The sequence below is a fragment of the Ahaetulla prasina genome, chromosome 1, assembly GCF_028640845.1.
Source record: "Ahaetulla prasina isolate Xishuangbanna chromosome 1, ASM2864084v1, whole genome shotgun sequence".
NCBI lineage: Eukaryota > Metazoa > Chordata > Lepidosauria > Squamata > Colubridae > Ahaetulla > Ahaetulla prasina.
The window spans coordinates 11,003,735-11,016,437 of NC_080539.1; the positions used below are offsets into that span (position 1 = coordinate 11,003,735).

Sequence of the window (12,703 nt, forward strand, 5' to 3'; positions counted from 1 at the left end):
TGCCAAAAGCAGAACTCCGGGTTCGAGATCCGTGTGTCTCATGGCAGGGTGAGCACCCGTCTATACCTCAGCTCCTGCCTACCTGGCAGTTCGAAAGCATGCAAGATGTGCGTAGATAAATAGGTGCTACCTTGGTGGGGAGGAAACAGAGTTCCACGGCATCATGCTGGCCACATGACCATGTGTCTTTGGGCAGCACTAGCTCACGGTCTTGAAACAGAGAGGAGTGCCATTCCCTAGAGTCGACAACGACTAGCAGAGGAGTCATTGAGAGGCAACTGGACTTTCTGGTTATTCTTTGAAGACTCCTTCTCTGCAAGGAGTATAAATCTTTCCATTCCCCACCATCCAGTCAGAGCTGAAGAAGCCTCTTGGATGAGAAGCGAAACGTCTTCAAGAAAAAACCAGAAAGTCCAGTTGCCTTTCAACAACTCCGCTAGAGAGGCTAGTTCAAAAGTCCAGATGGGACGACTAGCAGAGTAAAATCCACAGGGATTCTTGCCTTGCCTTGCCTCGATTAAAAGAAGCTGCAACCTATTTCAAATGTCCTCTAATTGGGGGCATTCCGGATTTAGGACTTTTCAGCTCCCAGAATTCTCAGCAATGCCCTTGATAGATGGGGAGTTCTGTGAATTGAGGAATATATCTGTAAAGGACTCCTAGACACAGAAAGGCTAATTTGGAACAAATTAAAATACTTTGGGGCAGTTTTGCTGATTTTCAGCAAAACTACCCCAAAGTATTTTATGGGTTCACTATGGGTCATACTGAAAAATGGGCTTACTTAACAGCTATGGCGTTCACTTAACCATGGGGCTCATACGTACAACCATTTGCTTGACCACTGCAAAAAATTCATGACATTGGGTCAGTCACATGACCGACCCATTATATGACTCTTACAGCTTATGACCATAACGGACAGGTCATAACTCAAGAAACCAGCTTTCCTTGGTTTCACAGACCTGCAAATGCCATCGATGGGAGGATTGGTTGCATAATTAATTTTTCATCCTTGTTGTAACTGTGAAGACTATTTATAACCTTCTTTTGGGGGTGGTGGGGTTTATTGTTTTTAGTCTTTGCATATTGGATTTTTATTTTTCGTAAGTCGCCTAGAGTCACTGAAAGTGAGTGAGCGGCCATATAAATTCAGGAAAGGAGGGAGGGAGGGAAGAAAGAAGGGAGGGAGGGAGGGAGGAGGGAAGGGAGCGAGGAAGGGAAGGAGGGAGGGAGGGAAGGAGAAAGGGAAGGAAGGAAGGAAGGAAGGAAGGAGGAGAGGGAGGGACGAAGGAAAAGATGAACAGGAGGTGGAGGGAAGGAGAGACGGAGGAAGGGAGGAAAGCAGGAGGGAAGGAAGGAAGGAAAAGATGAATGATGCAGGTGGAGGGAGAGAGGGAGGGAGGGAGGGAGGGAGAAAGGATGGAAGGAAGGAAAAGATGAATGATGGAGAGGAGAAAGGGGAAGGAAGGAGGGAAGGTGGAGGGAGGAAGGAAGGAGAGAGGGAGGGAGGAAGGAGAGAGGGAAGGAAGGAAGGAGGAGAGGGAGGGAGGGAGGAAGGAAAACATGAACAATGGCGGTGGAGGGAAGGAGGGACGGAAGAAGGGAGGAAAGCAGGAGGGAAGGAAGGAAGGAAAAGATGAATGATGCAGGTGGAGGGAGGGGGGGAGGGAGGGAGGAAGGAAGGAAGGAAGGAAGGAAGGAAGGAAGGAAGGAAGGAAGGAAGGAAGGAAGGAAGGAAGGAAGGAAAAGTTGAATGATGGAGATGGAGGAAGGGGGAAGGAAGGGAGGGAAGGTGGGAGGGAGGAAGGAAGGGAGGGAGGGAGGGAGGAAGGAAGGAAAAGTTGAATGATGGAGATGGAGGAAGGAGGGACGGAAGAAGGAGGAAAGCAGGAGGGAAGGAAGGAAGGAAAAGATGAATGAGGGAGGAGGAGGGAGGGAGGGAGGGAGAAAGGAAGGAAGGAAAAGATGAATAATGGAAATGAAGGGAAGGAGGGAGGGAGGAAAGCAGGACTGCAGGAGGGAAGGAAGGAAAAGTTGAATGATGGAGACGGAGAAAGGGGGAAGGGATGGAGGGAGGGTGGGGGAGGAAGGAAGGAAGGAAGGAAGGAAAGATGAATGATGGAGTTGGAGGGAAGGGGGCAGGGAGGGAGGGAGTGGGGAAAGAAGGAAAGCAGGACTGCAGGAAGGAAGGAAGGAAAAGATGAGCGATGGAGACGGAGAAAGGGAGGAAGGAAGGAAGGAGTCAGTATTCATGGCTCATGCAGACAGTATTGAGGAACTAACTGAAATAGGGTGGATGGGGAGGCAGAGATGGATACTTTAAACTGAAGCAAAAGCACTTGCAATGCTCCTGAAGTGCTAATACGGAGAGGGAAGGGCTGACCATTCTAACGGCTGTTCAACCCGGGTCAAGGCTAATGGGAAATCAGCTCGAAAAGCTGTCCCACTGGACTACGGTTAACCAGCCTGCCTGACACCTCTGCTGAAAGTTAACCATCCCTTAGAAAAGAGCCATTGGAGTTGGCAAAGCCTTTTTTGGGTCGACATCCCCAGTGCGAGGCTGCCATCTGGCGGCCGGAAGCCTTACAGCTTCTTCTTCTTCCCTCTTGCCAACGTCCCTCCTCATGCCAACCACCCTTGTTTCGAAAATTCAAAACCCTGAACTGAGATGACCCACCGTGTTGGAACTGAGTTTCCACCTTGAGGTACTGCCGAAGCAAATCCATCACGACTGCCTTCATGTGACCTCGGATGCCGCTTCGGTATCTGCAACAGACCCCCCCTCCGATGAACAGACTGAAGCGGGTAATCGTCGACAGTGTGGTTGAATGGTAAACACGCTTGCAGGATTCGTCTAGAGCAGGGGTCTCCAAACTTGGCTCTTTTAAGACTTGTGGACTTCAACTCCCAGAGTTCCTCAGCCAGCAAAGCTCTACCTGGCTGCAGAGCCGGCTGAGGAACTCTGGGAGTTAAAGTCCACAAGACTTAAAAGAGCCCAAATTTGCAGACCCCTGCTCTAGAGCAGGGGTGTCAAACACCATTTAATTGAGGGCCGTATCAGGGCTGTATTTGACCTCGGGGGGAGGGACTCAAAATCGCTTGTGTTGGGGGCACCTGTGGTGGCCCGGGCGGGGCTGGGGGAATCCATTGTCTCCTGTGGAGGAAGGCGAGACCAGGAAGAGCGCCAAACCCTTTTCCTTCAGAGGGGCCTTGCCCTTTGGCTGGTGACCAAGTGCTAAGGCAGAACTTCCCTTCCTTCCTCCCTTCTTTCCTCCCTCCCTCCCTCCTTCCTTCTCTCCCTCCCTTTTCTTTTCTGCTAGCCCTCTGCCCGCGAAAATGGAGTTTCGGGGAGCCATACATGACTATCCCGGGCTCTGTTTTTCAACCTGGACGGCTTCCTGTAGCCCTCTGATAGCAAAAACAGAGCTTGGAGGGGGGCGCCTGGACCCTGTTTTCAGCCACGATGGTCTCCTGCAGCCCTCTGCCAGCGAAAACAGAGCTCGGGGGGGAGCCCCCCGGCTCTGTTTTTGACTTGGATGGCCTCCTGCAGCCCTCGGCCAGGGAAAACAGAGTGGCTACATGCGGCCCGCGGGCTGCTTAGATCTGGCTCATGAAGCCGCCCTGGAAACAGCAGACTGACCCATGGTGCCTCTGCCAGTGAAAATGGAGCTCGGGAGAGCTGCACGCACTCCTCCCAGGCCCCGTTTTCAGCCTGGACAGTCTCCTGCAGCCCTCTGCCAGTGAAAACGGAGCTTGGGGGGCAGGCTGTGCGCAGCCCACCCGGACTCAGTGCCTGCCCCACCATGGGCTCCATTTTCGCTGGCAGAGCGCTGCAGGAGGCCGTTGCAGCAGAAAACGGGGCCTGGGAGGACTGTGTGCAGCTCTCCCGAGCTCCTTTTTCACCGTCAGAGGCACCATGGGCCAGTCCGCTGTTTCCAGGGCGGCCCCGTGAGCCAGATCTAAGCACCCTGCGAGCCAAATCTGGCCCGTGGACCTTGAGTTTGACACCCCTGTCATAGACCCATTTGCAGGGCCTTAACTATTTATTAACGGGGTAGAGACTGGATTCTATCACAAAGCAGCCTAGCATTTGGCTTCCCCATTCAGATTTTGCCAAAGATTTTTTCTGTGATCACACTTACCTTTGAACCAGCTGCACAATACTCTGAGTGTTCATGAAGAAAACCTCACGCTCCGATTTGCGGTTTAAAGTGGCGGCGTGACTGTCCAGGATGTTGGCAATCTGCAGGAAAAAAAAAGAAGCAAACTGGGATCGACACCCTTAAAATTTTGCCCTTGCCCCGAAAAGGTGGGAGGAGGGGATGCACACACAACAGACAGAATCCAGCAGCTCATATCAAAATTTAGCAGACGGAGCCTTCCTTGTTGAAAGAGCAAACTTCTAACTCTGTAAGGTTGCAAAAATAGGCCGCCCTAAATTTCTAAAATTAAAATCACAGACAAAGAAGATTTTGAGGAGAAAAAGTTTTGCTTGTTTGCTTATGACCTGCCTATTCATACAGGTAGTCCTTGACTTACGTTTAGTGCAGGGGTCCCCAGCCTTTTGGACCTGAGGGACCACTAAATTCATAATTTTAAATATTGCGGACCACTAATAAGATCTGCCTAATGACTGGCTAGCTAGGTGGTCATGTGACTGGGTGGGCGTGGCCAACTTGATGTCACTCACATCCAGGGGCGCCTCATCGGCCTCGCCCCTCCCCTCCCAGCCACTCCTCACCTGCCCACCTGGACTCCTTAGGGCCCCAATAGGAAACAGTTGTTGGAGCTAAGCAGCCACCATGAGAAAGAGTTGGCTCAGTTCAAATTGGATCTGACCGAGAAGGAGGCTCAGCAGAAGCACCTCACTGAGGACTAGGAGCATAGGCTTTCCAAGCAGAGGGAAGACCTGCGGGAGTGCAAGGCCAGGTACCAGTGCCTGGAGGCTCAGCAGGCTGAGATGGTCAGCCAGTTCCAGGCCATGATGCAGTCCCACTGGAACAAGGCCCTCCGGCTCTTTGTGGCATTTCCCTCCAGACTTCGCCCAAAATAATTTTTATGCGGACCACCAAAATTTTTTTGTGGACCACCAGTGGTCCACGGACCGCCGGTTGGTGACCACTGGTTTAGTGACCGTTCAAAGTTATAACGGCACTGACGGAAGGAAATTGTGGTGGGGATAAATATTTTGAATGAAGAAGGGAAGGGCAAGAAAGGGGGTAAAAAATATGAGGATTAGACTTGATTTAACACTGACTTCAGGACAGGGGGATGGAACAGATTTTATGATAGATATGTGCAAATAATAAAATTTTAAGAGGGAAAGGGAAATACATTGGACAAATAATACAATGGGGGGGGTGAAATTTGAATTATGTTTAATTATACACCTGACTGATATCTTGTTCAAAAATGATTTGTATGTGGTTTATTTTCAAAAAAAAAAAAAATCTGAAAAAAAAGAGAGGTTATAACGGCACTGAAAAAAGTGACTTGTGACTTTCTCGCACTTACGACCGTTGCGGCATCCCCGTGGATGTAATCATGTAATCCAAACTCAGATGCTTGGCAAATGACTCCTTTTTATGACGGTTGAAGAATCCCGGGGTCATGTGATCCCTGTTTGCAACCTTCTGACAAACAGAGCCAAGGGGGAAGCCAGATTCACTTAACAACCATGTGACTAACTGAACCACTTGACAACGGGGGCAAGAAAGGTCATAAAATGGGGCAAAACGCACTTCACAACAGAAATTTGGGGCTCAGTTGTGGTCGTAAGGCGATGTCGTGTCCCACTCCTCCGCTGACGGCCGGGTCAGGGAAATCCGAATCAGGCGTGCCTCTGCAGCTCTGCCAAAGTCCTAGCAAAGTCCTCAGGGCAGGCAGGAGACCAGAAAGTGACTTCAGCAAGATATGTTTAGACTTTGCCTGACTCAGAGACTGCCAGAAAGCAGATCCTTTATATAGGCCATGGGGTGTGGCTCCATGACTCAGCACTTATCCAGGCCTGCCCCTCCCTTCCTTCTGTTGCCGCCGCCTATCAAGTCTTCTGACACGAGGGTCACTCCAGTCTGCAGCTGTTGGCAATTGACCTCCCTCAGGCTCACATGCTGTGGAGGAGGGGGAGGGGTCTAGTTGCTCCGTTTGCCTGGGCATGGAGCCAGAGCTGGGGGCTGGAGATACTTCCTCCTCTTCAGCCTGTCTGGGCATGGAGCCAGGGCTGGGGCCGGGAGGCATACTAGGACATTCCTCCGTGTTCGGAAGCAGATAAGAAGGCCCCGGCTGTGGTGAGACCGGACGAGACACAACAGGCGAGGACTATCTGTAGTCCTTGTTTATCAATACAATTGGGACGGGTGCCTTGACTGTTAGGCAAAGCGGTTGCTAAGTCAACTGCTGCAACTATGCTTATGATCTGATTTCAGATTTCCTTGGCACTGCTAGGCTCGCTAAATGAGGCAGTCACTAAACAAGGACTAGCTGTTCGGGAAGTCCTCCTTTATTGACAGCAGTGACTCCTTTATTCCAGCTTAGTGCTGGAAACACCAGCACTAAGCAACACGGGAGTTTACTTTCATTTTCTAACAAAAAAAAACCCACCACAGCAACAATGGATTCACTTAATGTCTACTGCATTTGTTTAACAACGGTCGCAAAAAAGATTGCAAAATCGGGCAGTCACCTAGTGACCCACTTTATGACTATCACAATTTACGATCAAACATTGAGGGCACAATTATGGTTCTGGACCACCCAGAAATTTCTCAAGTTTCTTTCATGGTGAGTCTGTTAAGACGGAGTCTCTGAATAATCTGAAATGTTTCTCCCCAAATTTCTTGCAAACTGAACTACTATCTTTGAGATTAGCGCCCAACAGCCTCACTTTCTTACCCTTCCTTGTTCAGGGCTGCTCTCCCTTCCCTTCCTTCTCCCCGAATGAGACAATTCGCCGCGGCCAACTCACCACAGCCAACTTGCATGGGACAATTCAACACTTCAATTTAATTATTTAAAATAATGAAAAATGCATTTTAATTTTTGCCATTCCCATTTCGTTCTGTCCCTCCTTTTGCATCCTTTCTTTAACGATTCTATTCCAACATTTCTTTGACGTTAGTGTTTGATTATCCAGCAGCGAGTTGTCCCACAACTCAGTAAGCTCAAACTGCCCAAGGAGCTGCTGATCCAATTCTACAGAGGAATTATTGAGTCTGTCATTTGCACCTCTATAACTGTCTGGTTCGGTTCTGCAACCCAACAAGAAAAACACAGACTTCAGAGGATAATTAGAACTGCAGAAAAAATAATTGCTACCAACTTGCCTTCCATTGAGGACCTGTATACTGCACGAATCAAGAAGAGGGCCGTGAAAATATTTACAGACCCCTCGCATCCTGGACATAAACTGTTTCAACCCCTACCCTCAAAACGACGCTATAGAGCACTGCACACCAGAACAACTAGACACAAGAACAGTTTTTCCCCGAAGGCCATCACTCTGCTAAACAAATAATTCCATCAACACTGTCAGACTATTTACTGAATCTGCACTACTATTAATCGTTTCATAGTTCCCATTGCCAATCTCTTTCCACTTATGACTGTATGACTATAACTTGTTGCTAGCAATCCTTATGATTTATATTGATATATTGATCAATTGTGTTGTAAATGTTGTACCTTGATGAATGTATCTTTTCTTTTATGTACACTGAGAGCATATGCACCAAGACAAATTCCTTGTGTGTCCAATCACACTTGGCCAATAAAAAATTCTATCTATCTATCTATCTATCTATCTATTGGCCATGGCGAGTTGGCCGCAGCAAGTTGTCCTACCGCGTTTCCCGAAAATAAGATCCTGGCTTATATTTTTTTTCCTCACCAAAAAAGGCACAAGGTCTTATTTTTGGGAAATGTCTTCTACTGACCCACCTCGCGTCAGTGGCACCAATGGCCCCACCCAGAAGGAGCCCACTGCCGGCCCACTTCTTCTGCATCCGCTTGCCACCACTCGCGCGCGTTGCCCCCAGCCTCTGTTTTGCCATCAGAGGTCTTCAGAAAAAGCTTCTGCAGCTGAGAAATGGGCTCCGGATTGACGCGTGCGGTGCCTGCTGGCCTGGTTTCGCCACCAGAGGCCTTCAGGAAAGGCCTCTGCAGCCATGAAACAAGCTCCGGATTGGACCTGAAGGCCTCTGATGGTGAAACGGAGACCGGGGTGTAGTGCGAAAGTGGCCACAGAAGTGAGCCGGCAAGGCGAGGGAGGTGTCGTGGTGTGTGAGGCCTGGCTGCAACTGTCTGAATGTACAGTAAGTAGGGCTTCCCCACCCTAGCTTGATTTTTACCCATGCGCCTCACCTCACCCCGTGCAACCCGGAGTGGACAGGGTCTTAACTAGGGCTTATTTTGGGGGTAGGGCTTATAGATTGGGCACACATGTAAAAATCAAGCTAGGGCTTACTTTTGGAGTAGGTCGTATTTTCGGGAAAACACAGTACCTAGATCCTCTTTCCCCACCCTCCTCACCATCTCCCACAATCAAGGATATCATCCAGTGGTGAAATCCAAAATTTTTTACTATCAGTTCTATGGCCGTGGCTTGCTGGGCGTCGCGTGGCTTGGTGGGCGTGGCAGGAGGATACTGCAAAATCTCCATTCCCACCCCACTTCAGGGGAAGGATACTGCAAAATCCACATTCTCTCCCCACTCCTGGGGGTAGGATATTGCAAAATCTCCATTCCCACCCCACTCTGGGGTCAGCCAGAGGTAGTATTTGCCAGTTCTCCAAACTACTCAAAATTTCCACTATCGGTTCTCCAAACTGCTCAAAATATCCGCTACCGGTTCTCCAGAACCTGTCAGAACTGCTGGATTTCACCCCTGATATTATCCTCCCATCTAACCTCTTTCTAGTCAGTTTCATCTCCGTTTCAACCCCAGATCACGGGCAAAACTTTCCTTACCTGCTGGCTGGGAAACTGGCAGAGGACAGAGGTGATGTTGCTGGCATACTGTGCCATTTCTTTTTTGATGGATTTTTCCACGTTGGGGGGGATCCGTCCAGAGACGCTGGTCATGATATCCTGGAGCTCCAGTAGAGGCAAGGATGGATCCCGGAGAGTCTTCATTAAGCGTTCCACCCAGTTCTTCACCTGAGTTAGAGATGGAGTTGAAAGTAAGTCAAGATAACAGATAAATGAGTTTGTTTTTGGGAGGGAGGGAGGGAGGAAGGGGTGAAAGAAACAAAGGGAGGGAGGGAGATGGGAAAAGGAAGGAAGGAAGGAAGGAAGGAAGGAAGGAGGGGGGGGGGGGGGGGAGGGAGGGAGGAAGAAAGGAAGGAAGGAAGGAAGGAAGGAAGGAAGGAAGGAAGGAAGGCAGGAAGGAAGGAAAGGAGGGAGGGAGGGAGGGAGGAAGGACGGTAGGAAGGAAGGAAGGAAAGGAGGGAGGGAGGAAGAAAGGATGGTAGGAAGAAAGGAAGGAAGGAAAGGAGAGAGGGAGGAAGAAAGGATGGTAGGAAGGAAGGAAAGGAGGGAGGGAGGGAGGAAGAGAAACACAACCTAGGACAGTGTTTCTCAACCTTGGTAAATTTCAAATGTATGCACTTCTACTCTCAGAATACCTCAGTCAGCATGTGGTATTCTGGGAGTTAGGAGTCCACACATTTGAAAGCTGCTAAGATTGAAAAAGGGATGCGGTGGCTCAGGGGCTAGGACGTTGAGCTTGTCGATCGAAAGGTCGGCAGCTCGGCGGTTCGAATCCCTAGTGCTGCCGTGTAATGGGGTGAGCTCTTGTTACTTGTCCCAGCTTCTGCCAACCTAGCAGTTTCGAAAGCACGTAAAAATGCAAGTAGAAAAAATAGAGACCACCTTTGATGGGAAGGGAACAGCGTTCCGTGCGCCTTTGGCGTTGAGTCATGCCGGCCACATGACCACAGAGACGTCTTCGGACAGCGCTGGCTCTTTGGCTTTGAAACGGAGATGAGCACCGCCCCCTAGAGTCAGCAACGACTAGCACGTACGTGCGAGGGGAACCTTTACCTTTACCTTTAAGATTGAAAAACCCTGCCTTTAAAGCGTAATGTTCTGCAGATGTGCTAGAACTAAACATGCAAGATTAATTGGGCTGGAAATTCTTTGGAGAAGTTCTAACACATCTGGAAGCCCACCAGGTTGGAAAGACTGGCATAAGGCGTAAAGATAGCAATAGCACTTCGACTTATATACCGCTTCATAATGCTTTACAGCCCTCTCCAAGCGGTTTACAGAGTCAGCATGTTGCCCCCAACAATCTGGGTCCTCGTTTTACCGACCTCGGAAAGGTTGGAAAGCTGAGTCAACCTCGAGCTGGTGAGACTCAAACTGCTGGCAGTGGGCAGAGTTAGCCTGCAATGCTACATCTTAAACACTGTGCCATCACGGCTCTTTAAGACTACGGTTTATGCCAACACAAGGGGAGGAAAGAAAGCAACGGACGCTACCTTGCTGGTGAAATAGGGATCTGGAAGGCAGTATCCATTCATCACATTGAGTAGGTTGTCAAAGACATAATGGAAGATCCGGTGAAGTTTCTCACCCCGCATGGCTGTGCTCTGGATCTGGGGCAAGGTTCCCATATTGAGCTCGGCCTTGAGAGAACAAGAAAAACACAAGTCAGCCAGCGCTGTGAGAGTTGTACCCATCCAATCCTCTGCTTTGTCTCAAAAGGGATCACTTTCTCAGATCTTCTGGACCGAAGCTTCTTTCTCAGACTCAAAACGATTCCACCAAAGGTTGATCCTCTCTTTCAAAGTTACGTCGTTCTTAAAAAAAGTACTACATTTCCCCGAAAATAAGACCCGGTCTTATTTTCTTTTGGGCCCCAAAATATGCACCAGGTCTTATTTTTAGGGATGTCTTACCCGCTTTCTTTAGGACCCCCACAGCCAGGTCTCCCACTCCCCGACACCTGTTGCACCCCTGCCCAACTTTTTTTTTAAAAAAGTTTTTTTTATTTTTACATTTAAACCAGTGGTAGTCAACCTGGTCCCTGTCGCCCACTAGTTGGTGTTCCAGCTTTCATGGTGGGCGGTAGGAATTTGGTCCGATACTGAAGCACTTTCCTTTTTTTTAAATTTAATTGACTTTTTAATTAAAATTTAAAATTTAAAAAATTTTCATAGCATTATTTAAAAAAAATTCCCCATGACAATTTAAATTTCTGAAAATATACTATTTGTATCACCCGCGCATAAGTTTAGTTAACGTTACGTAAGTGAAACTAAATGGTACTATAGTGCGACCGCAAACAAACGAGCCTCGTCCCAGAATAGCTCGTGCATCTCCCCCCACACCACCCAGTATAACAGACAAGCAGAGCTGGTAGCCGGCGCCCCCCCAAACCCAATCCACGATGCGCGAGAGGCATGGACAGACGCCGTTAAGCCTCCAAATTTTACCTGTTGAACTCGGCTCGGGTCATCCAGTTGCATTTTAGCAATGATACATCCTGGCTCAAGGGCTGCTCCCGGACGCTTCACATAATGGATACAGCCCGATTCCACCGCAGTGAGTGTCATCACCATCTTCATCACCTGAAAACAGCAGAAGAACACGTTAAGCAAGGGACTTCTCCAGAGTTGTCACTTCCCTGTGTTCCCGTGTCCTGCTGCTTTTGTAATTCTCTTGTGTTTCCTATTGACGTATTTCGCAGAGCTGGTATTCGTAACAGTGACAGAGTTGGAAGGGACCTTGGAGGTCATCTAGTCCAACCCCTTGCTCACGCAGGAGACCTATACTAGGGATTCGAACTGCCGAACTGCCAACCTTCCTGATCAACAAGCTCAGTGTCTTAGTCACTGAGCCACCTCATTTAAGCAAGAAGAGTATGGATAAATACAGACGGCTCATTAAAGGCACAGGCACGCTTGGTTGTTACAGAAACGGAAGCACCGGCAGTCCCAAAGCTACTTTTTCAAGAAGCAACTGGACTTTCTTGTTTTTTTCTTTTGAAGACATTTCACTTCTCATCCAAGAAGCTTCTTTAGCTCTGACAAGGCAGTGGGGAATGGAATAATTATTTATTTATTTATTTATTTATTTATATTTATATCCCGCCCTTCTCCGAAGACTCAGGGCGGCTTACACTATGTTAGCAATAGTCTTCATCCTATTTGTATATTTATATACAAAGTCAACTTATTGCCCCCAACAATCTGGGTCCTCATTTTACCTACCTTATAAAGGATGGAAGGCTGAGTCAACCTTGGGCCTGGTGGGACTAGAACCTGCAGTAACTGCAAGCAGCTGTGTTAATAACAGACTGTCTTAACAGTCTGAGCCACAAGAGGCCCTTTCATTATCCTTTCAGAGCTGAAGAAGCTTCTTCGGATGAGAAGCAAAACGTCTTCAGAAGAAAAAAAACAAAGAAAGGCCAGTTGCCTCTTGAAAAAAGCACCTTTGGGAAAACCATGACCTGGATGACTGGGAAACTCTACAGACTTTTAGAAACGCTGGTGGATCAAAGAAAATCTGCATTAGACGTTTTTCTGTCCGAACTGGACCTTTGATTACAAGGATCATTGAAACAAGCTTACTTTACGTGCAATTATGGCATCCAAAGATTTCGCCTGCTGGTTTATGGCATTGTACATCTAATAATTCACATCACGTCAGGCATAAAGCACGAAGACAATACCGTGAGATTGAATCCGGTTCTTTTTTT

At 48.5% G+C, this 12,703-nt stretch overlaps 1 protein-coding gene across 7 annotated transcripts in view; it reads right to left on the reverse strand.

Annotated features, from left to right (window-relative positions):
- Positions 1-12,703, reverse strand: part of ACACA (acetyl-CoA carboxylase alpha) — a 334,336-nt gene that overhangs the window by 209,156 nt on the left and 112,477 nt on the right. For all 7 annotated transcript variants that reach the window (XM_058164168.1, XM_058164167.1, XM_058164172.1 and 4 more), the window contains 5 exons: positions 11,439-11,573; positions 10,482-10,628; positions 8,968-9,156; positions 4,146-4,246; positions 2,681-2,769 (listed from right to left, as the gene is read on the reverse strand). In XM_058164168.1, the coding sequence (XP_058020151.1) occupies positions 2,681-2,769; positions 4,146-4,246; positions 8,968-9,156; positions 10,482-10,628; positions 11,439-11,573 (661 nt within the window). The remainder of the gene's footprint in view (positions 1-2,680; positions 2,770-4,145; positions 4,247-8,967; positions 9,157-10,481; positions 10,629-11,438; positions 11,574-12,703) is intronic.